Source organism: Rhinatrema bivittatum, chromosome 1 (assembly GCF_901001135.1).
Source record: "Rhinatrema bivittatum chromosome 1, aRhiBiv1.1, whole genome shotgun sequence".
Lineage (NCBI taxonomy): Eukaryota > Metazoa > Chordata > Amphibia > Gymnophiona > Rhinatrematidae > Rhinatrema > Rhinatrema bivittatum.
In genome coordinates, this window is record NC_042615.1 from 160274963 (window position 1) to 160298033 (window position 23071).

The 23071-nt window shown below is 42.6% G+C and overlaps 1 protein-coding gene across 3 annotated transcripts in view; it reads right to left on the reverse strand.

Annotated features, from left to right (window-relative positions):
- UBE2K (ubiquitin conjugating enzyme E2 K) overlaps positions 1 to 23071 on the reverse strand; it is a 253971-nt gene that overhangs the window by 186752 nt on the left and 44148 nt on the right. For all 3 annotated transcript variants that reach the window (XM_029589206.1, XM_029589191.1, XM_029589198.1), the window contains exon 3: positions 9525 to 9583. In XM_029589206.1, coding sequence (XP_029445066.1) covers positions 9525 to 9583 — 59 coding nt within the window. The remainder of the gene's footprint in view (positions 1 to 9524; positions 9584 to 23071) is intronic.

Consider the following 23071-nt stretch of genomic DNA (forward strand, 5'->3'; position numbering starts at 1 on the left):
AGAACCCTGCTTGTGGTAAGCAAGCTTGCTTTATCCATCAACAAGCAGGGCTGAATTAGCCATGAAATGTGGGGAGACCCAAACAGAGTTGCAAGTAGAACACCTAATGAAAAAGCAACCTAGACCCCCAAAATTAGTGTCACTTTTGAAGAGATTCTCTAACAGTAAACCATAAACCAGTAATGGGTTATGAAGGCTTGAACTGTCGACCAATCTGCAACTTTGTAGATGTCTTCAAAAGATGAGCTGGAGGCCAGTTGGAGCATAGCAATCTGAGATTTAGGTTCTAGCCAGTTAGACAACACAGGTTTAGCAATAGCTATTCCCAGACTTTTAGGATCATAGAAGACAAAAAGTTGAAAAGACTGACTAGGTAAATTCTCTTCAGATAACAGGTCAAGGCCCTTTTTCAGTCCAGTGAGTGGAGGGCTTTTTTACTTTTGTGTGCATGAGGTCTTGGAAAGAATATGGGTAAAATAATGGCTTGATTCAAATTAAGTACCGAAATCACTTTTGGAAGACACTTAGAATGAGGGCAGAACTGTAGGTACAGAGTAATGAACCAATGCTTGTAAGCTTGCTAACTCTTTCTAGATGACAACCAGAAATGCCACTTTCCAGGCAAGAAACCTTAAGGAAGCTGACTCCAACTGTTTGTAGGGAGGCTTCACCAGTTGTGCCAGGATGACAGATCCCATGGCACCAGAGGCTTGGCAACCAGAGGTCTCATATGCCACAAATCCTTCATGAACTTAAATATCAGCGAATGGATATAGATTGGCTTTCCATCCACTTGAGGATAAGCGGCAATGGCACTGAGATGCAATCTGACAAAACATACTGTAGGCTGAAGAGGAGAGGGAGAACAAGTACTAACACAGATCTTCTGGAGCACAGGTGAACGGATTTAAAATGCCTGCCCGACACCAAGATGAAAAATGCTTCCATCTGAAACTATACTCGTCTGGTACGAAGCTTCCTAGTCATACGCAATATCCTCAACCTCCTTGGATAGTGACAATGATGAGACTACCGAACGCTCAACATTGATGCAATCAAGTTAAGGGAAGGGAGGTTCAGATGACAGATCCTTTTTGAGTTAGTAGAGCTGAATCAGATCACTGGGGGATTGGCTGGCATACTGACAATGTAAAAGAACCACATTTGCCTGAGCCAAACTAGAGTGAAGAGGATAAGAAGCACCTGGTCTGAGTAGCTTCTGTATTATTCTCACTGCCAAAACAAAAAAAACAAAGAGCCATACAGCAGATCTACATCCCACTTTAGCAGAAAAGCATTCAGAGTGGATCTGAACTTGCTTTGAAGAATGGAGCAAAATTTGTTGATTTTCCAGTTGTCTTCTGATACAAACAGGGTGATTGGCAGGCGTCCTAGAGATCAAATAGTCTGCTGAGGTGATCCGCCAAGTTGTTGGGAGATTCTGGTAAGATAAGTTGCTTGGAGAAGCTGTCATCAATTGCAAGCCCACACCCAAATTTTTCAGAGCTCCCTGACAGAGGGTCCAGGACCCTGCGCCCACTTGTTAACATAAATAAAACATTGCCACTTGGTTGTTGGTATAGATAAGAATTCTTTTTCCCTGAAGGAGATGCAAGAATACAGTCAAAACAAGTTGAATGGCTTGTAGCTCCAAGAGGTTGATTTGAAATAGGTGTTCCATAGCCAACCAGACCACTTGAGTTTAGAAGGAGCCTGTGTGTGCATCCCACCTCCTGGTGGATGCATCTGTTGCTAGTGATACCTGATAAAATAGACTTCGAAGAGAAGCATCTATCTCCAGGACCTGTAGATCTAGCCACCAAAGGAGAGGGGCTTTCATCTTCATGGTATGGTAAATTTCAGGATTTCCAGCTTGAAATCATTACTTAGGTTATGCTAACTGCCATCATAGCAACTGAGACTGCACTTTAGGCCCTGAATACGGAGTTAGAAAAAGAAACTTCCTCATTTACTCAAAGTTGATGTATGGCTATTGCATGCTAGGAGAAATAAATAATCGTTAGAGGCTAAAGTATAACTTATACAGAAATAAAAGCTGTTTACAACTAAAGTTGACAGTTAATTCATGTAGGCAACACGTAAGCCTTTGCACAGATATTAGTTACAGGAATTTAGGATAGATTACAGGAATTTAATGCATATTAAATTACAGTGTCAAATGCAAATGCTGATTTGTTAAAAGCTTATCAATGTCACTAGACAATATTTAAAGTGTTACTTTCATCTGCGACACTTAGAGCTCTCCGTATTTGGTCACTGATTGCAACCTGTTACTTTGCATGCAAATTGATAAGATCAATAAACGAGGAACTACAACTGCCTTCTGTTAATTACATGGTATTACAAGTTTGTCTTTAAAGTTTTTGAAATTTTAGACAGACATATACAAAGCCAGACTTGGGACCTCTGGGAAATCCCCATGGGGTCTTTCTCTAGAGATATTCCACAGTGATAATCTTCACAGGGTGCAACAAGGGCTGAAGTAGTTGACTCCACTGGGTACAGAGGCTGCATTGGAGACTCACGTTGAAACAAGTCATGAGGACCACATGCACCGCTGCTGCCATATGCCAGAGGGCAACCAGAATTGCTCAGGCTGCAACCTGATCCCATTGCAGTAAGCTCTGGATCAGTGTTTGAAGACAAACTGTCCGATTAAATGGGACCTATCCATACCCTGATGAATCTTTGGGTAGGAATAAGTTTTGGCTTGGCAAAGTTGATTATGAATCCTAGTTAGATTGTCTTATACAGGGAGTCCAACACTCCTGCTTGGGAAAGTCAATTACCAGCCAGGCATCTAGGTAAAGTAAACACACAAATCCCCTGGAAAGGAAAGTTTGCTATTGCTAGGCATTTTGTGAAGACCTTTGGGGCTGCCAAGAGTCCAAAGGGAAGGACCTTGTATTGGTAGTGAAAAGAATCCATCACAAACCTGAGATATTTCCAATGAGACTGATGTATAAGTATGTGAGCATATGTCTCTTTCACATCCATGGCTCACATCCAGTCTCCCACTTGGATACGGGGGAGGATGGAATGGAGGAAGTTCATGTTGAACTTCTCCCACAGCAGGCTTTTGTTCAGCCTTTGTAAATCCAGGATGGATCTCAATTCCCCTGACATTTTGCTGATAAAAAAAAAAAAAAATAGCAGGAGTAGAAACCCTTCCCACTAGCTGAAAAGCAACTTCACCTCTAGACAGAGCTGAGTCGAGTGAGATGGATTCGGATTGAAAGCTAAATATTTCTGCAGCACAGGGGGATGGGAAAAGCAAACTGTGCCCAGACTTCACAATTTTGATCTTATGCCACTCTTCAAGGAACAGGTAAATTCTCCTACTGTGGGAGTCATAATCTAAGAATAGAGTCCCATCTAAAATTCAAGCCAGTCAGTGTGGGCCTGCTGAGGCATTTTAGACTGACGTCTCATGTGGACATCCTCGAGCAGAATGCTGCTGCAGCGGTAGCACAGGTGAGATACAATACCGCAAAAACTGGCAGAAGGGGGAATCTCAGGATATAAGGAGGATATAAGAAGGAATGCTTATGAGTGAAGTATTGACATCTAGAGGAAGGTAGCTATTTGGCTCCTGCCTATAAGAATTGAATGGTCGCATGCTGCTCTTTGAATTGGACACTGGTATTTCTGAGCTTGTCCTCCAAACAAGCAACATCAGCCAACTTTTCATAGACATTCTCAAGCAGACTGCTGTCTCTCATCCCGGCCATTCAGCCTATTTCAATTGCTGCCACTGAAGATCTTACCATAGTATCCAATGATTCATATGCTGATAGTCAACTCCTATTACACTTCTGCATCCAGAAGGACTTGCTGATAAGTCTTCCTGCTCCTTGTCTGGAGACTCTACCAGAGGTTTCAGTTTATTGATGCAGCCATGTAAGTATTGTACCATGTACAGTAGGTGGGCTGCAGTGTGGACATTTAACATTGAGCTCTGGGAGGCTCTCTTCCCGAAGTTGTCCAACAAGCTAGGGTCCTTACTGGGAAAGGGAGGGGCGTGTTGGAAAAAATTCTGGTCTGACTAGTGTGGTAGTTGAATCACTTATACCCATGAGATTATTGAACTTTGTATTTGAGATCCAGTTTCCTGGCTACTGGGGGACAGGTGTCTGGAATATCCCATATTCTCATTTGCAGTTCCCACAGGATTTAATTAATTGGGATCAATGCAGGCTCAGAAGGTATTTTCAGAGTTGAAGTAGCCTGAAGACCTCTGCTTTGTCTCTACTAATATTGACTTGGATTGCCTTACATAATACATCCAGGAATTTATGTTCTGGTGGAGATGAATGCTCTAACAAGTCAGGTAAGGGTCCGAGAGGGCATCACCATAGGCTTTCCTTTGAGCCCACAGGTAGAGAGACAGTAACCCATGATCCTGATGAAGACTATGGTGATCGGGACAAGGCATTTGATTGTCTCCACAAAACGTTGGATTCTTCCCCCTACTGAGATGTTTGTAAATTGATTGTTCAGAGGGATCAAAATCTAGGCCCCAGTTTGAGCTGGGCCTATTATGTAGGTGTCTGTTAATGGTGTTCTCTTTGTTGAGGCCTAGCCAGACGTGACTGTTGACACTGTGCCAGAAGAGATGGTAGACAGTACTGTTGAAATAAATGGTAAAGCCTCCTTTATATGGATAAAAGTGACATGTTGTACAGGCAGCCATTGGAAGCAACTGCACCACCCCATTCTGGTTCTTAATCCTAGTGACCGCCTCATGGAGCTTTTCATTGAAAAGATTGTCCCCTCAACAGGGGAGCTCTGCCAGTTCAAAGCCACGCCATACATCTAGCCCCTAATAGAGATGGAAGAGGTACATGAAATAAAATCAAAGGATTCATATATTGATCAATGTAGATGGCAGATGTGCTCTTCTACATCCATAAGTGGTTGAGGATAGTAATTGCCTTGCTCTAGAAAGTATTCAACTTTTGAATTTAGTCATAAATGTACTGCACCATGTAAAATCGGTGGACAGTAAAGCGAGCAGATAGCATTGCACTTTGAAAAGTGTTCATGCCAAAGTTATCTAGAAGTTTGGTGGTCTTTTCCAGGAGGAGAATGTGAGCAAATCCATGTTTTCTTCACTTTCTTCATAGCAGATTCAACTACTATGGACTTGGGAGGCAGCTGAGCAACACCAAAGCCTGGTGAGTGCTGGACTCTGAATAGGAGATCTAGTTGCAGGAGCGGCTGAAATGAGTTTCCTACATTCTCATCTGTAAAACATTGAGGATGTTTTGAACTAGAAGGGCCGCTGGTTTGGCTGGTGTGACCATTATTTGAAGCCCAAAGAACTCAGAGTGAGGGGTTTTGTGGACATGGACACCCAGTGATTGCTTTCTTCGTCTCCCTCAGTTTTAACAGATATTCTTCCTTGTGATCCTCCCTTTGGGATCTTTTATATTTCTTAAATGCTGTTCTTTTAACTTTTATTTTATCAGCCACCTCCTTTGTGAACCAGATAAGTTTCATTCTTTTCTTGCTTTTCTTTACCTAACATATATATTAGTCGCTTCAGTAATTGCGCCTTTTAGTTTGGCCCACTACTGTTCCACATCTCTCGGTTTCTCCCATCCTTCTAGTTCTTCCTCCAGGTACTTCCCCATTTCAACAAAGTCCATGTTTTTGAAACACAAAACCCTGGTCTTTGTGAGACTTCTCCGTATCGTATTAGTGATATGAAACCATACCATTTGATGATCACTGGTGCTGAGGTGGGCACCCACCTGGACATTAGAGACATTAACTCCATTAGTGAGCACTAAACCGAGTATAGCTCCCTCCCTCGTAGGCTCCATTACCATTTGTTTGAACAGAGCCACTTGCAGGGCATCCACTATCTCTCTACTACTGTTAAATTCCGCAGAAGGGATTCTCCAGTTTACATCCAGTAGATTAAAATCTCCAACAATCACACTTCTCCCTTCTTTTGGATGTCTTCAATCAGATCTCTGTCTAGTACTTCCATTTGATTTGGAGGCCTGTAAACCACACCAATAAAAACGGATGTCCCATCATCTTTTTTTAGGACGGCCCATAAAGCTTCTTCTTTGCCCCATCTTCCCTGCAGCTCGGATGCTTGGATATTGTTTTTGACATAAAGAGCCACTCCTCCCCCTTTTCTGTCCTCTCTGTCCTTTCTTAAGTTATATCCTGGTATGGTAGTATCCCAATCATGTGAATCCGTGAACCACGTCTCAGTGACAGCAACAATGTCCAAGTCCGCCTCCACCATTAGGGCTTGCAGGTCTCAGTTTTTATTACCCAAACTACGAGCATTTGTGCACATATCTTTCCAGCTGTTCTGGTACAGTTTAATGCTTTTCTTGGACTCTGTGTGACTTATTTAGCTGACTTTTGTTATCCACCTTGCCTTTTTTTAATGTCCTACTATCACTGACTGTTTGAATAGCATTTCTGCTGGCCGATGATCCTGGGAGGCTTTTAACTGTAGTGTTTCCCTTGCTGAGAGTTCCCAGATTAGTGCCTCTGATGATAGAGTCACCCAGCATAATGAGCTTTTTCTTTTGGTTACTGATTGTATTATGGAATTTCTGTATGCATTGGGTTTCTTCTTTCTTTTCAGATAACACTTCAATCTCTTTCTCAAGAACTACTTTGGTATTTAATACAGAGAAGGTGTTTTGTACTTGTGTCACTTGATACAGTGTGTGTCTGCATCATAGGTCTAATTCTACCAGAGCCCACTGTAATCCTATTGTTTTTTGAGTTCCTTAATGCCCTGTGTGAATGGGGGGGTAGACTTGTGGGCTGCCCTGCTGTCAATAACAGGTGTCTGTGACTCACAGGTATTATCCTCCCTGAGCCCACTGTAAATCCATTTTTCCTTGACTTTTGGTTTTTCTCTGGTAATGGGGAGTTAATTCCTGAATAATGTAAAGTGGGTGAAACTTTCTTTATTGTATTTTATAGCTTTGAGGATTATCAAGGATTCATTAGCTAAAGGGAAAACTTTGCTTAAAAATTATTGTGCCAAGGTAGAAATTATGAGATGAATTACTTCTAAACTGTACGGAATGTTTAACTCCGAACTGAAGTCATTACCAAATCATATTAGGGTGTGGGAAAGAGACCTGGATGAGTCGTTGTCTGACGGAGACTGGGATTTATCTTTTGTATATACGTATAAATGCTCTCTCTTGGCTACACTAGTGGAAAATGGATATAAAGTTTTGCTACGTTGGTATCTAATCCTGGAGAGATTACACAAAATATACTTAGGAGTTGACGATAAATGTTGGAGGGGCTGTGGAGAAATGGGTTTTTTTTCATGTTTGGTGAGTGTGCATTTCAAAATTTTGGAATCTGATAGTAGCCTGGATACATGGTATAGAGAATACCCTTAGTCCCAAATACGCCCTCTTCAATATACCTGTTCCAGATGTTACAGGCTCTCATCAGAAAATATGCTAACAAACTTTTCTTGCAGCAAGATATGAGATTGCAGTTTCCTTAAAAAGCAAGTTAGTGCCAACTCTACATGCTGTTCTTTCCCTACTCTGTGTTATCGATTATCCAGAATTTCTGCTATACAACATAATACAATTTCTAGGTTTGATAAAATCTGAAAGTCTTATGTTACTTGAGGGAAAAGCAAAAGGGTTCTGATTACTGACTTGGTTGATACTGGGGGAAGGGGGGACTGACATCTTTTGTTTGTTTCTGATGATGGATATTTTCTGAATCCATATATAACTGTTTGTCATTTTGTTACTATGTTCTCTTGCTTGGTTGTGGTAGCTTTTGTGGCTTATAAGCTCTTAGGTATGGGTGGCTGGGTTCTCTAATGGTGGGATTGGGTTTTCTTGTTAAAATGCTGATGTGAACCTATTCCTATTGCATTGATACTGTTTTATAAGTTATTGTTCACAATAAAAATTAAATGGTATAAAAAAAAAAAGAAGAAAATGAAATGAAACTGCATTACCTTAGAAATGAGAGCATCGAGCTCCTCTTTTCTGAATAGCCTTAGTGCCATATCCTCTCCAGTCCTGAGGCCAGCTCCCATTTCTCCATACTGTCCTCCAATGCCTGGATCTCCCCTACCTTCCTCTTGGGATTCATTTCAAGGATTATATGAGGGCAGTGACTGAACCAGGGAGGACTCCCTGTCCAAATCTAAGCAGTTTCCTTTTTGAATTTGGATCCTATCCATATAAGGGTCCAGAGAGTACTCTTATCCTCCCCCTCCCCCCCCCCCTTCCCAGCAACTGCCTTTGGCTTGCTCCCACTGCCTTTCATCTCACAGTATACCTTTAGCATCATAAAGATAAATTCTAATGAAAATTCCTGTTCTCCCCTTAACTGCTGTATTGGCTTCAGGGGCTTGGGTTTTTTTAGGAATGAGAACCTGTGACAAGTGGCATGTGCAAGCTGTGGCTCTTCCAGCTGAACTGAGCCCAACTGGAAACATAGTCGCAACCCCGCTCAGAGTTCCTCCCCACTCCTAGGTGACTCCCACTGTCCTGTTCTAGGGCTCTTACCTCTATGGTAGAACACTGTATCTGTGATCCTGCTGGGAGCTCATATTATGCAGATTAAGACAGCAATGCTACTTTGCCAGTGGCTCCTACATCACTGGCATTTCCTTCCCCTGTTGGCCATTGCCACTTGTGGGGGGGGGGGGGGGGGGGATGAAACAGGGCCAAGTCAGTCACAGGGCCCGAATTAGCTCTGAATTCTCAACATTTATTTATTTATTATTTTTGTTATACCGAGTTTCATGACTAGCATCACATCAACCCGGTTTACAGAGCGTAACGTAATAAACAATATTCCCAATTAAAACTTTAAATACAGTATAACAGTTAAAGGATGTGAGAAAGTTACAATAAAACAGGGAAAATTAACTAGGATCTGGAAAAGGGGAGAAATTGAACAAAGCAATATTTACATTTCAGCCAGTTTGTACACCTGTCTCTTTCTCCTTTATATGCTGATCTTTGTGCTATCAACAGCACAAGAGACTACCAGGCCCTAACCAGAACTGAATTTTCCCAGGGAGGAAGAACAGCCAGACCTGACCATCGGCCAAGATCCCCTAGCTCTAGGAACAGCCTGCTTCTGTCTCCTGCTATACCAGTTCAGATATCAACCATCTGCTAGGCTGCAGAGAACTATTGATAACTTCTCCTGCTCACCAGACTATACAGAGGAAAATGACATCAGCATAAAAATGTGTCCTCTGCCTCCATCTGCTCGTGGGTGAGCATAACCCATACATCCAAACTAATCTGGCAGGACAATAAGGATGCAGAGTAACAAAGACCAATATTGCGAGAGAAAACAGGTAGTATCAGATTCTAAATGAACATGGCATAACTGCACTGAAAAATAGTACAGTGTTCAACTCTGGACTATGGCAAAGTTCAGAAATGTTAAGATAAAACAAAATTAGTCATGCAAAAACAAAACAGTTGAGAAGGAAGATATATCCATGAAAATATGCTTACCTTTGGAGGATTAAATGGGTATGTTTCTGGAATTTTTATTTCCAACTGATATCTTCCACCTATAACGATAAGAAAACATACATATATACACAGATGTTAAACCAAATTCATAAAGTATAATCATCATTAACAGTCTGAACATCAAGATTGAAAGATTCTAAACTAAATTTACTTACCTGTAACAGGTGTTTTCTGAAGTCAGTGAATAATCAGTCGCACATATATACTGTCATTGACATGCAGCATCAATGAACACTTTACTGAGCTTTCCAGCAATTACTTGAAAAACTCTGGGCACACACATCAGTTCCTGCAACCTAGAGGCACATGGCATGCCTCAGTTTACTCCAGAAGGGGAAGCAGATGAGTATATGTGGCTAGTGGTTTTTTTACTTCAGTGAACAAGTTTCATAGGTAAGCAACTTCACTTTCTCTGAAATCAAGTGAATCACTCACCTGTGAGCGACTTGCTAGTTAAAGGCTGTTTTCCAAGATAAAGAGAGAGGAGCAAGAACAGCTTCATTAACAGGGCAGTGAACTTTTTGTCAGATTTAGACTTCCATTTTTCTTTCTTTTTTTTTGGTGGATGTGCATTGGGGGGCAGTAGAGAAAGACATCCCTAAATCATAGTGATAGCGGGGACAAAGTTGGGTTCTAACCCTAAAAGAGACTCTGAAGAATGGACTGCTCAAACCAATAATGAAATGGGAATGTGTGGACTGAACTTCATGTTGTGGCCATGTAAATCTCTTCAACAGAGGTTGACCTGAGAAGGGCCATCAATACAGCCAAAGCCATAACATTAAAGGCCTTGACATACCCATTTAAGGTCTAAATTGCTTGGGCATAAATGAAGGATATATAAAACTTATTCAATTAGATAGGTTTTTGCTGCTTGAAGTATTAGAAGGTAAGTATACAGGAGTCCCTTCCCTAGTGAAAGAGGCATCAGATGTCAGTTGGCATTCTGATCTTCTAAAGAAAGCTGGCACCTTCCTGTTCAGAGCTGTGGGTAGATATGTTCATAAATACTATTTGCTACACTGATTCAGGATCACTCGTGAGGGTTTAACTGATGCTCAGCATATTTGCCAGAGTATTCTCCTACCCAGACAGATAAGTGGATCTTATAGTTGTAAGAGACAGCCTGGCAGTTTCCCCAACACAGGAGAAGACTATGCTGTCTCAAACATCATATACCAAACAGATAAGATGTCTTTTTCCCTCCTCACCGTATGCCATTAGCAAACATTCACTCTGATCGACTTCAGGAAGGTGGCCAATGAATTCTGTGCTTTTTTCAGACTGGTATGTAAATACCGAACCACGTAGATCTGGTAGGATACTATGCAGGCTTGGAGCATAGTATTCTGAAAATGCCTTCTTTCAAAATGGCTGAAGGTTTGGTACTCACATCCAGGGGGGCTACTTGTGCTTTTTTTCAGGGAGGATCTGACTGACTAATTGATGAGGCAACTGGGACCAGTTGAATCCTTCAGCCATTTGAACATCATACTTAGTGTGCATCTTATTTACAACCAAAGGTAGAGTGTGGAGTTTCCCACATCCTAAGTACTTTCTGGTGCAGAGGGTTGACAAGCAATGCTAGCAATTCCTGAATGGCATCTAGGTACTTCAGGAGATGAAAGAGTGCGCTGGGGTCTCCAACTTGAAAATCAGATGGTGTGGACTTGGCCATAACCTAAATAAAATCTGCACAGGAAAAGTCCTCCGTGAAGGGACCTAATGCTTGGTTGTAGAGGAGGAAGGGTCCAAAGGATGTCAGCTGAGTATTCCTCTTCAGCTTGTCTAACCTGTAAACTGATCACCATGACTGCTCAAAGCCACTCTCAATGAAAACTGAAGATGACCTCTGAGCCACATCAACCCATGAGTTAATTACCTCTTAGTGCTCTCATGGTTATGGGTCCATTGGATCCAAGGACCCAGGAAAGTTTCCCTCTTCAAGCCAATCCAGCTCCAATTCAATATGCCAAACCAGAGTTGACACCAAAAGCCCAGCAATGGCACCAAGGTGCTCAGCTTTTCTATTTTCTAATTACTGATACACACTGCTCTGCATTTTTCACATACTGAGCTATTCTCCTTTACAGTTCCTCCTCGAACACTGAAGAGTCAAACAGATGAGGGGACTCAGCAGGTGACCACGTCATCTTCAATGTCTCAAGGGGTGCTGTAAGCCTGAATCTGGATCTTCAGAAAATAATGCAACAAGTGCACTGGGTTTGGGAGGTACAGCTTCCATCCATGTACAGTTGTTTCAGGAGCTGGAGAACAGCATCCAGAATCCCTTTGCTCTCTTGAACTGAATTCAAGTGAAGTTGAATGATAATTCTTCACCTCTAGCGCTGTTTTCTATTAGTTCCATGTTAAAGTATTCAGGGATCAGGGCTCAGCATGAGTTGAGAAAACAAGCTCTCTCTCGATTTTAGGGTGTCCTTAGGTTTCAGAACCAAAGTTGATGCTTCCCTTGAGCAAAACTTTGCCTCCAGCAAATTGTGTGGCTCCATGGTCATCCGGCTTTGGTACTGCCTCTGGTGCTGGTTCAGTGGACCTGGAATGTTTACAGCTTTCAAGATAAAATGGCAGTCTCAACTTGAGCAATATGATAGTCCTTGGTGACATCCTTGAAAAGTTGTTACAGTGAGATAACAGGCCACATAAAACATGAGTGCCTAAAATTTGGTGTGTGGTGTCTATCCCAATAAGACAGCAGGAGTGGATGGGCCCAGACCAAGTTGCTGTGGCCCAGATCAGTCCATTCCTACTCCCTGTATTACTGTGTCAGGAGAAGGGGGGAAAGTGTGTCAGGGGGGTGGGAGGTGAATGCCTGAAGTTGATGGAGAAAGCAGGGAAAAGTGGGGATAGCACCTGGAAAAGCAAGGGCTGTCTCTATAGCTGCACCTACACTTTGCAGCAGTCTCCCTAATAAGACCAGACATGAAACAATCTTACTTTTAGATAGAAAAACTAGGTCTTCACTTTCTATCTTTAACATTCTGGAATTATAAAATGATTAGTATTGTGGTTTATGTATTGTTACCGGAGATGAGGCTGATCATAATAACTAATAAGGGGAAAGCAAATCTGCTTACCTGTAAACAGGATGAATTAGCTGTTATGTATAGCTGATATCATCTGAAGGCACAGACATAGATCTAGCTCTCAGAGCATGCACAGAAGTCCTCAAATGCAAGCACTGCCTCATAAACTTGGCAGTCTCTTCTAGGGATTAAACTTTAGCAAGCTAGTTGACTCTCCAGGGAGGTGGAAGGGTATTAAGTATGGCTAAATTATTCTGCTGTCTATAGAGAACCCTATTTACAGGTAAGTAAGCTTGCTTTCTCTGTCAACAAGTTGGCATGAATTAGCCACATGTGGAGAAAGTTACAAATAGGCTGTGCAAAACTGTTTGTCCAAAGTTACTCCCCCTTCAAGATATACTGTCGAGACAGGAGAGGGATGTGAAGGTGTGAACTGACAACAAAGATGTAGCTTTGAAAATGTCTTCAGCAGACAGGGCCCTGAGATGAGCCACCGAAATCACCATGGCTCTCATGTGATGAGCCTTGACAGAGTCTGTAAACTGCAAATCAGCCAGGGGCTGTTTTATAATGAGGCAGCTGCCTCAGGCGGCAAAATTTTGGAGTTTCAAAAAGTGCCCCCTAAAAGCCAGGTGGCCGCTTCACCTTGCTTCTAAGCGGGCACTAAAATCAAAAGAATGAGAAGCGGTGGGCCACTGTTGGTGGCCAGAAAAGGAAAGGAGAAGCTGCAGGTTGCTGGAGCCCAGGTTGGCAGCAAAGAATAAACAGAGAGGCCGGAGGTGGCTGAATAAAAAAACGAGGTTGTGTTTAAGAGTGAGAAGGACCCTGTGTGAGGGAGAGGGAGAGAACCTGCTTGGTGTGAGTGAGCGGAAGCCTGCTTGTATGTGTGAAAAAGTGAGAAGGATCCTGTGTGAGAGAGGGAAAGAGAGAGAGAGAGGAGCCTGCTTGTGTGTCAGAGAGAGTGGGAGTGAGAAGAAACCTGCTTGAGAGAGCTTGTTTATGCACGACAGAGGAAGGTGAATGCTTATACATCATCTTTCTCCTGCTAATCCACGACAATCTTAGGATGAGTGGAAATCAAAACATTCCCAGGTATGGTGAGCATGGGATATTTTTTTATCCTTACTAATTTTAATTATTGGGTATTATTTGATGTGTCTTCCAAACAAAACAATTTCTTTTTAAATTTGAGTTTTTATTTATTGGATATTATATTCATCAGTTGCTTTTAAATATCTGTTATTTTTTAAAATATGGTTTTTACTATTACGTTTTATTTTTTGATGTTTTATGAGGAATAGTAATGTTTCTGTTTTTTGTATATGGTGTCTGTTTCCAGTTCAGTTTTTGTCTGTACATTTCTGTTTATACTTTATGATCTCTTTTTATTCTGTATTTGGTGAGGGTCAGTCCGTGTTCTGCCTGTCTCAGACAGAGGTGAAGTATTAGATTGCAAGCCCTCTGGGGACAGGGAAATATCTACAGTACCTGAATGTAATCTGCTTTGAAGTGCTGAAAAAAAGTGCGAAAAGCAGAATATAAAAATCTAAATAAATAAAAATAAGAATTCTGTTATGGTGTTGCTGCATAGGGATCTATTGCAGCTTGGCTTGTTCTGTTTTCTTAATAGGAAGTGTATTGATATTTTAGGGCTTGCAGTGCTGTCTTTTCATAAGTAGGGTTGCTACTGTTTTGAGCGTTGGCAGTTAGTGCTGTTTTTGTATGGGAGGTTTACCAATTGTAATTTATTTTACTCATGACTTTCTGAGGACTAAGCCCACACTTACTGTACATTAAAATAGGCCTAACACCATATTTATTTATTTAACACGTTTTTATACCGACCTTCATAGTAATAACCATATCGGATCGGTTTACATTTAACAAGGGTATAACTGTAGCATAACTAAAGAAAATTAAACAAAAGAAATGAATAAGGCAAGTTACATGAATTCCAAGTGCCTTTTTAATTTTTTGCAGGGTTTTCTGGTGTGCACCACAGCAATGCATGCATATATAGTATACATGTGATATTTTTACTTCAGAAGATTGTACTTTGTCCTTTTTTTCATTTTTAATGTTATGACAAATGCATCATTTTTAATTGTGTGCGTGTGTATGTATGGTGGGGCTGGGGGTACAAGGCTGTAAGCTTTGCCTAGGCTGCCTAATACCCTGGCATAAGTCCTGGCTGCCCTAGGTCCACATTGTGGGAGAGCAGAATTTGATTTGGAGCTATTTTGTCATGGGCTAGGCTTTCTATAGTCTTGGCTGCAGCAGTGATGCTTATAGTGTTGGCTTAATTTTCTTTTTTCTTAAGTCCTGGAGAAAGCAGGCAGACTGGATCACCTCTAGTCCTCCCTTTCCCAGGAGTAAGTAGGCAGAGCAGTGTAGAGAACCATATAAGCAGCACACAATCGATGAGAATGTGCTGGAGTAGGGAAGGCCCTGAGAAGTGGAGCAAACTACCGTCAGAAAGGGATAGGATGAGCAATGTTAGTGAGACTTTTGTCTGAAATGGCTAGGCTGAGGTTTGAGGGGCAGCTGGCTGTGGAAATGGTGAGTCTTCTGGAGAGTGAGTGTGCCAAGAAGGGGTGAGAATGAGAAAGGGAGAGGGCTGCTGCAGGTTAAAGAAGGACTGGCAATAAGCATCAACTTTTACATAATGATGCAGCAATGCTGGGGCGGCGGCAGTCAGTGAGCACAAGAGAAACAGCACCACAGCAAATGCATATGTCTGAGTCACTGGCTGGCAGTGTGGTTGTCTCATTATTTGGCAACTGATTCAAGAGTTGATTGGTTGGCAAAAGACCAACACCAGATCAGGAATCCAGGATATATAAGAGATGTAACCAAACGTGTGTGTAGGGGGGGGGGGGGGTGTCCAATCAATTACATGGATGGAAGGGGGTCTACAGCTCAGTTTGCTCATCCCTGGTCTAGAATGTGTATTACTTAATTTATTAGCAAAATATGAAATTTTATTTGGAGATTTTTTTGTTCTCAGTTCTGTCAGCCTCCAGTATTCCTTTCAACAATTAGCTTGGTGTGCTTTTGGGAGCTGTTGAAGCACATGCTGCACAGAAAGTGCATAAGTGAGTCACAGATATCCCGTGAGCCAGTTTTGAAAAAAAATCCCCCAGGCTGATATTTGCCCGCAATCCGCCCCCGAAAATCGATCTTGTGGAAGAAGAGGCCGCAGGGCTGCCAGCAGTTCCCATTCCACCAGCGGCTGAAGATCGGAAGAGGCCGGGCAGCTGAAGATTGAATGAGAACATGGGATCAGCAGCAGCTCAAGATCGGAAGAGGCCGCCTGTGGCTCAAAAATCGGAAGAGGCTGTGGGGCCACCAGTGGCTCCCATTCTGCTGGCTGAAGATTAAATGAGAGCATGGGGCTGGCGGTGGCTCAAGACCGGAAGAGGCCGCCGGTGGCTGAAGACTGAATGAGGCCCACAGGGATACCTGGGAACTCTACGGATTTGGTCCAGAGACTCTCGAATTCTGCCAAAATTGCCAGGTCTGCAAGCCAACATTCAAAAACTCCTAGTGAGACTTCTTGTAGAAGCAGGCCCCGGAAAATGACTGCAGGAGCCATGTGGGAAGTAAGTAGGAAGCGGGTCAGCATCTCTGAGCCATGGGGTGGACCGTGGTTCAACAAATTAGCCCTCTATGTTGTCCAAAGAGGAGGCCCAACAGCAAGGCTGCCGCGGACCAGGCCTAGAGGCAATAGGGAGGCTGGAGCCCGATAGATGTGTGTGCGAAAGACAATGCTTATGACAGCGTTTCCTCATGGAAACGCCATTGCACAAATCTTTGAATCTTAAATCAAGACTGACTACAATTACAACGCTGAACTGAGCCCTTGAGAAAGAACAACGGGAGTTCGAAACATGGTTCCATGTCGGGCATGTTTACTGTCCTTGGCTTCAGCGAAGTTTTAAGTTAAGTAATTGGATTCAAAAAACTGCATGCTTAGCACATTGCATAAGAAAAAATATCAAAAAAATTGGACTTTGACCGATGATTAAAAATAAGGTTATTCATCTAGCGGATTCATGCATAAGATGAAGCCTGTTATGACAGGTCATTAATATCCTGCGTCTCTATTAATACTGTGATACACTATTGGCACTTGTGACTATTGTGTTTGATGTTTGGCCATAGTACTCATATTCGTTATAACCGGGATTCACGTGAAGTTTTAATGAGACCTTCTTCCCAAACATGCCTAACATATTTGGATCCTTTCCAAGAGGTGTTACAGTGCTATTGAGTGTGCTTTGCACACTTTAACCCAGATTCCACCACCATCAAGTGGTGCAACTACTAAACCACTCCAGAGCCCAAGGAAACCTATATTCTATACTTCAGATCCAGTTTTCAAGCCATCTGAAAGCAAGATATCTGCATCTTGCACATCCTCATCTGTAGATCTCCAAGGACTCTATGTTCTGGAATAGACAGCATCCGCCAGAGGCAGAAGAAACTGAAGCAGTCCAAAGGCATCCACTTTTGGATCTACCTCCTTCCTGACACTGAATGAAAGCATCTTTGCAAGAAAGCTTATCCAGAAAACATGAGCAGCAGAGATATTCCAGAGGAGATGTATGCTGAGGCCTGTCCAGTGAAGTGTCAGAATAAATCCCTGTGGAATTCTACTCTCCTGACCATAGCCACTCGCTGAGCCACAACAAACAATGAGTGTCCAGGGAGAAGACCTCAACTACTTTGAAGGGAAAGCTTCTGGAAGAAACTCAAGAGTACACTGATAACACTTCTTCCCTATATGATCTAGCCTCTTCACCAAGGCTTGCTGGCACCACCAAATGGGAGGCTGACACTGTAGTAAGCAGCTTCTGCTGGTTCCGGGACACACTGCACTTGATGCATTGAGAATTCCTGTTAATCAATGCCACGTTTGACAGCAGAGACACCTCCTTCTGTGCCAAACAGGACTTTTTACTTCCGTGCTGACATGCTCTGCCCCAACAAGGATAGGGCCTTAGACTGCATTGTGGGGAAGCTCTATGCTGATGAGATTGACAGAACCAGGTATAGACAGAAGAGATAGCTCTGAGTCATGGGAATCTTCCGCACCATGAACAAGGATGGCACCTGTGCTGGTGATATGTTGTCCTGCTCCACCTCAGGGTCGAGGCTGGTTCTGCTCTGGCAGAGGATTGTGCTGATGGCACAGGCTTCTTCAATATCAAGGGAAAAAGCCCCAGAAGGGATCCTTCACACTTCTGAGTTCTTCTATATGCCAGAGCCAGTGCCTCACTCCTATGCACAATGCTCAATTTGATCCAAGAGATCTGGAAACTGGCACCATAAAAGGAGAAGCCTTGCCCTACTTTCAGAAGAGGAAAGGAGAAGTAGCCCATTTCAATTTTCTGCACCGAGAGTTTGCTAATACCTCATTCCAAGGAGTAGCTCTGCTATGCCTTCTTCAGGATTTCCATTTTACAGGTATGGTGCTGCTGCGCACACAGGGACATCCTACCGCAACTGTTTCAATTGGCAGAGTCATGATCCAGCCAATAGCAAATCAAATGAGAATCTGATTATTTATTTATTTATTTAAAGGTTTTTATATACCGGCATTCATGATACAATCAAATCATGCTGGTTTACAGTTAAACAGGGGTGCAAATACATTAAAAAACTAAAAACAAGTGCAAGGAAATTGCAGTTACAAATAACAAGGGAGATCGAACTGGGAGAGAAAGGGAAATACAGAAGTAGATTAACATCGAACTAGTGGCATAGAGAAATACTGAATTGGATTAACATCTCGTAGTGTTATTTACAAGGGCAGCTGTGACTGAGTTGTGGAAGTTGATGAGGCAGCAATTAGGAGGGGTCCGGAAAAGCTTGTTTGAATAACCAGGTCTTAAGTCTTTTTCGGAATGTTGGGAGGCAGGGCTCCTGTCGGAGATTCGGAGGGATGGAATTCCAGAGTGCTGGTCCAGCTGTTGAGAAAGCCTGTTCTCTTAAAGTTATGTGTCGAGTGGATTTGATATGAGATACTTGGAGGGATCCTCTGTATGCTTCTCTGGTGGGTCTTGTGGAGCGATGATGGCTGAGTGGGAATTGTAAGTCAAGTGTTGTAAGGTGGTGGATGGATTTATATATGATGTTGATGGATTTGAAGATGATTCTGAAGTGTATAGGGAGCCAGTGTAAGTGGTATGTGGTCTCTTCTCCTGGTGTTGGTGACAATTCTTGCCGCCGCATTCTGGACCATCTGTAGAGGTTTGGTGTACGATGATGGGAGGCCTAGTAGGATGGCGTTGCAATAATCAATCTTTGAGAAGATTAAAGCTTGTAGTATTGTTCTGTAATCATTAGAGTGAAATAGAGGTTTTATCCTTTTCAGAACTTGGAGTTTGTAGAAACAGTCCCTGGTTGTACGGTTGACAAATGCTTTCAGATTCATCCTGTTATCAATTATAACTCCTAAGTCTCTCACTTGGGTGGAGAGTGGGATAGCTGGAGGAGAAGAGGAGGTGTTGCTGATTTCTGGGGAGATGAGCAGTAATTCTGTTTTTGCAGCATTTAATATGAGATTTAGACTGGCAAGAAGGCTCTTGATTTTTTGAAGGCATGATTCCCAATGATCGAGAGTTTTAGAGAGGAATTCTTTAAGGGGGATCACTATCTGGACATCGTCAGCATAGAGAAATTGTTTAAGATTTAGATTTGTTAGGAGCTGGCATAGCGGAAGGAGGTAAATATTGAAGAGCGTGGGTGATAGGGCAGAACCCTGAGGGACTCCTACAGGTGAGTCATGGCGGGGGGATTCTTTATTGTGGATTTTAACTTTGTAGCCTCTGTTGCTGAGGAAAGTTTTGAACCAGGTTATTGCCATACCTGTTATACCAATGGTCGAGAGTGGTTTATGAGGATGGAGTGGTTAACGGTGTCGAAAGCTGCCGAGAGGTCTAGAAGAATCAATAGGAATGATTGTCCTTTGTTGAAACCCAAAATGAGGTGGTCTGTCAACGATACTAGAAGCGATTCTGTGCTGGAAGCTTTGCGGAAGCCGTATTGAGAATGGAATAGTAGTTTATTATCTTCGATATAGTCTGATATTTGGGTGTTCACTAATTTTTCCATGATCTTGGCTATGAATGGTAAGTTAGTGATCGGGCGGAAGTTGTTCGGGTCTGTAGAATCCAGGTTTGGCTTCTTTAGAAGTGGTTTGAGGGATGCCAGTTTGAGTACGTCAGGGTATATTCCTTGAGATAGAGAGCAGTTTATGATGTCCGCCAGTGTTTTGGAGATGGAACCAGGGATTGTCAGGAGAAGTTTGCTAGGGATATGGTCTGAAGGATGAGAGGAGGGTTTCATTTTCTTTTAGGATTGACTGGATCTCTGTTGCGGTGATAGGATCGAATGCTTCAAAACGTATGGATTTTTGTTATTTAATTGAAGAGTGCTTGAGTAAGTTGGGGTGGTAGTCGGCAGCTGTGTGAGAAGATTAATTATTTTGTTTCGGAAGAACAGGGCTAGTTCTTCTGCTTTTGATTGGGCTGTGACGTCACGGCATGTGACTGCCTTGAGCGCCGAAAGCAGCCGGCAGCGGCAGCCGAAAGCAGCCGGCAGCAGCGAAAGCAGCCGGCTCCTCCGCCTGGATGAATGAATTCATTCACTGCCGCAGCCCCCACCGGCAGCCCCCAGCGCCGAATCGCAGGGGTCGCACAGGCGCCGTGGGCCTGTGCGCGCATTCATTCACTGCCGAGGCAGCCCCCACCGGCAGTGAATGTATGCGCGCCTGTGCGACCCGGCCTAGATTTATCACGCGACCACCCGCCGCCCGCCTCGAACTAACGCGCGTCCTTGAGGTGGACTATAGGCTGTGGGAGGAATGTGTGAGGCGCGCACCAGGAGCGTATGGAGTATAAGGTCGGCTGTCAAGAGAAGTTGCGGCGGCACTCCAGTGTTGTCCCATGGTGCGCTTGGTGGCTGGTAGTTGTGGTGTCTGTGGGAGAGAGAGCTGCAGGTTGGGTATTTTTAAACGCCAGGGAGAGTAGCCCTGAGATTGCTTGAGAGGTTGCTGGGAATGAGTATGCCTGAAGAGAAGTTGTATGGCTGAAGGCCGGAGCGAATGCTAGAGTGGAAGTAGCTAGGAGCGTGAAGAGGCTGCACTCCGGGGCTGAACGAAGGGCCTGCAAGCCGCGCTGGTTTAAAGGTCCAGTTGGGGCTGTCCCCCGATTGGCTGCTGGTTGCTGACTCTCCTGATAGGCTCCAACACCCACAGATGATTAGATTGATTAGACATCCAACACCCACAGATGCAGGCCTTGAAGCCACGGACCACGGTCTTCTTAGACCTGGATTTCTCTATTTCACACTCCTGTTTGGTAGAACTGAAAAATTGTGTTGAGAGGCTGCCAAAGCAACAGCTTGAAAAAGCAAAACTGAGGCAAAAAGGCTAGGCCAATAAGAGTCCACACAAAAAGAGAGATAAACATCTATGCAGTAGCTCGGAGCAAAACTGAGGGGGTTCATGAGGGTGCATGTGCACAGGATTCTTGCACATGTTCAGAATCTTTACCGAGCTCTGAGAACTGGGTCCATGTTGGTACTGTGGGATGACATTACCTATACATAATGGATAATGCATGCCTGTACGTCAGAGAACTATGAGAAGGTCTTCTGATTCTAGAGATTTAGGAATTGCAAATATAGGAGTTTATTTTTCAGGCAAATAGGTATATTTGACAGGAACTAAAAAATAAATTGGTGTTTACTGGTGATTTCATAGTTCGAATTAAAATGTGTGGTGCATTTTTAGGTGGACTGAATTTAATAAGGCATAAATCAATTGGGTGTGGCTGGGGTAAGAATGGGAGTGGCAGGAGGGGTGTTTGTGGCTGAGTGAAATGAAAGGAAGGGTGAGAGTTTGTAGGATGTGTATGGCTTGAGGGGCTGTGTACAGCTTCAGGGTTGATTGCGGACCGTGTGTGGCATCGAGAGTGGCAGTATATATGGTGTGTGTGCAGGTCCTTCACTATCACACTCCTGTTCTCCTTTGACTCTCTCCTCCGTTCCCACTTGATCTTCCCCATCCCCTTCGCTACTCCACTTGTTTCCTCTTCTCTTCCATACTCATACCTCTGGTCCCTCTCCTCCTCTGGCTGGCAGGGTTTGGGGTCCCTGCCAGCCTGCTGCTCCAGCAGATGTCTTCTTCAGGCAACAAGACTTGGACTCCACGCTGGCCTGCTGCTCCTGAAGTGTTACTTTTGTGTTTCTTGTGCTAATCGATGACATCGGGTCATTGCGCCTTTCTCTTAACTCATAGTTGCTGAATGTAGTCACTGGAGCACCTGAAAAGTAGGCCTATTTGTTTTGTTTTTGGTTAAAACAAAAAAATAAAAAAAAAAGTTCTCTAGCAGAGTTATTTTATCAGAACTTTTCAGTTTCAACCAAAAATCAGAAGCCCTAATTATGAATAATTTAAATTTAAATCTAGATACGTAATTTTTAGAAGTTCTTACTTTTCTATATATAATTATTTTTTAGGATTTTTTACATTTATGAGAAATTGTATTTTTTTCCTCTCTCTATGTTAATTGATGTATAAAATGTGAACCGTAGAGATGGACTTTTTGTCTATTCAACGGTATATAAAACTGTTTAAATAAATAAATGAATACGGCTGTATTTCTACATTGTGAGGACTGTGGTTGACGATTTATATTTAAATGTTTTTGCAATATGTGCATGTTATGGACTGTGATTAGTAGTGTTAAGAGTGTAAGCCAGTGTTTTGGCTCAGCCTGCTTTGTTTTTAGGTTTCATTTGTTTTTAGGTTTGTATTTGATGTTTTGTATGATTACAATTAATTTGTACAATACTTTGGGTGATTCAATTTGAACAGGAGGAGTAATCTACTAAAATATTAAATAAAGAAGGGTAAGTAAGAAGAGCAGTAAACATACAAACTCCTGGCACAATGAAAAAATAAGAGAAGTCAAAAAGAACCTAAGAAAGAAAGAAAAAGAATGGAGAAAAAATAAAAACACCGATAACCTAACCAAGTACAGAAAATACCTAGTCTTTTACAAACAAATAATTCTCAATGCAAAAAAACAGTTATAAGTCACTAAAATAGAGAAATATGCTAACAACCCTAGAACCTTATTTTCCATCGTAAGAGATCTCACTAATGACAAATCCAACTCCCCACAAAACCTACCAGTAAATAAATGCAATGAAATAGCCAACTTTTTCAGTGACAAGATCAATAACCTAAAAACAAAAATTCCAGATACAACAAAACAGGAAATCAAAATGAAAAAAAGAGACGTTGAACAATGGAAGACATTTGATATGGTATCTGAAATGGAAATTGAGTCTATGCTAAGAAAACGAAACCCCGCCCCTCATCCATTTGACACAATACCAACCACTGAAATAAAAAAAGTAGCCAATACAGTATCCCCAACATTAACAAAGATAGTGAATCTCTCGCTA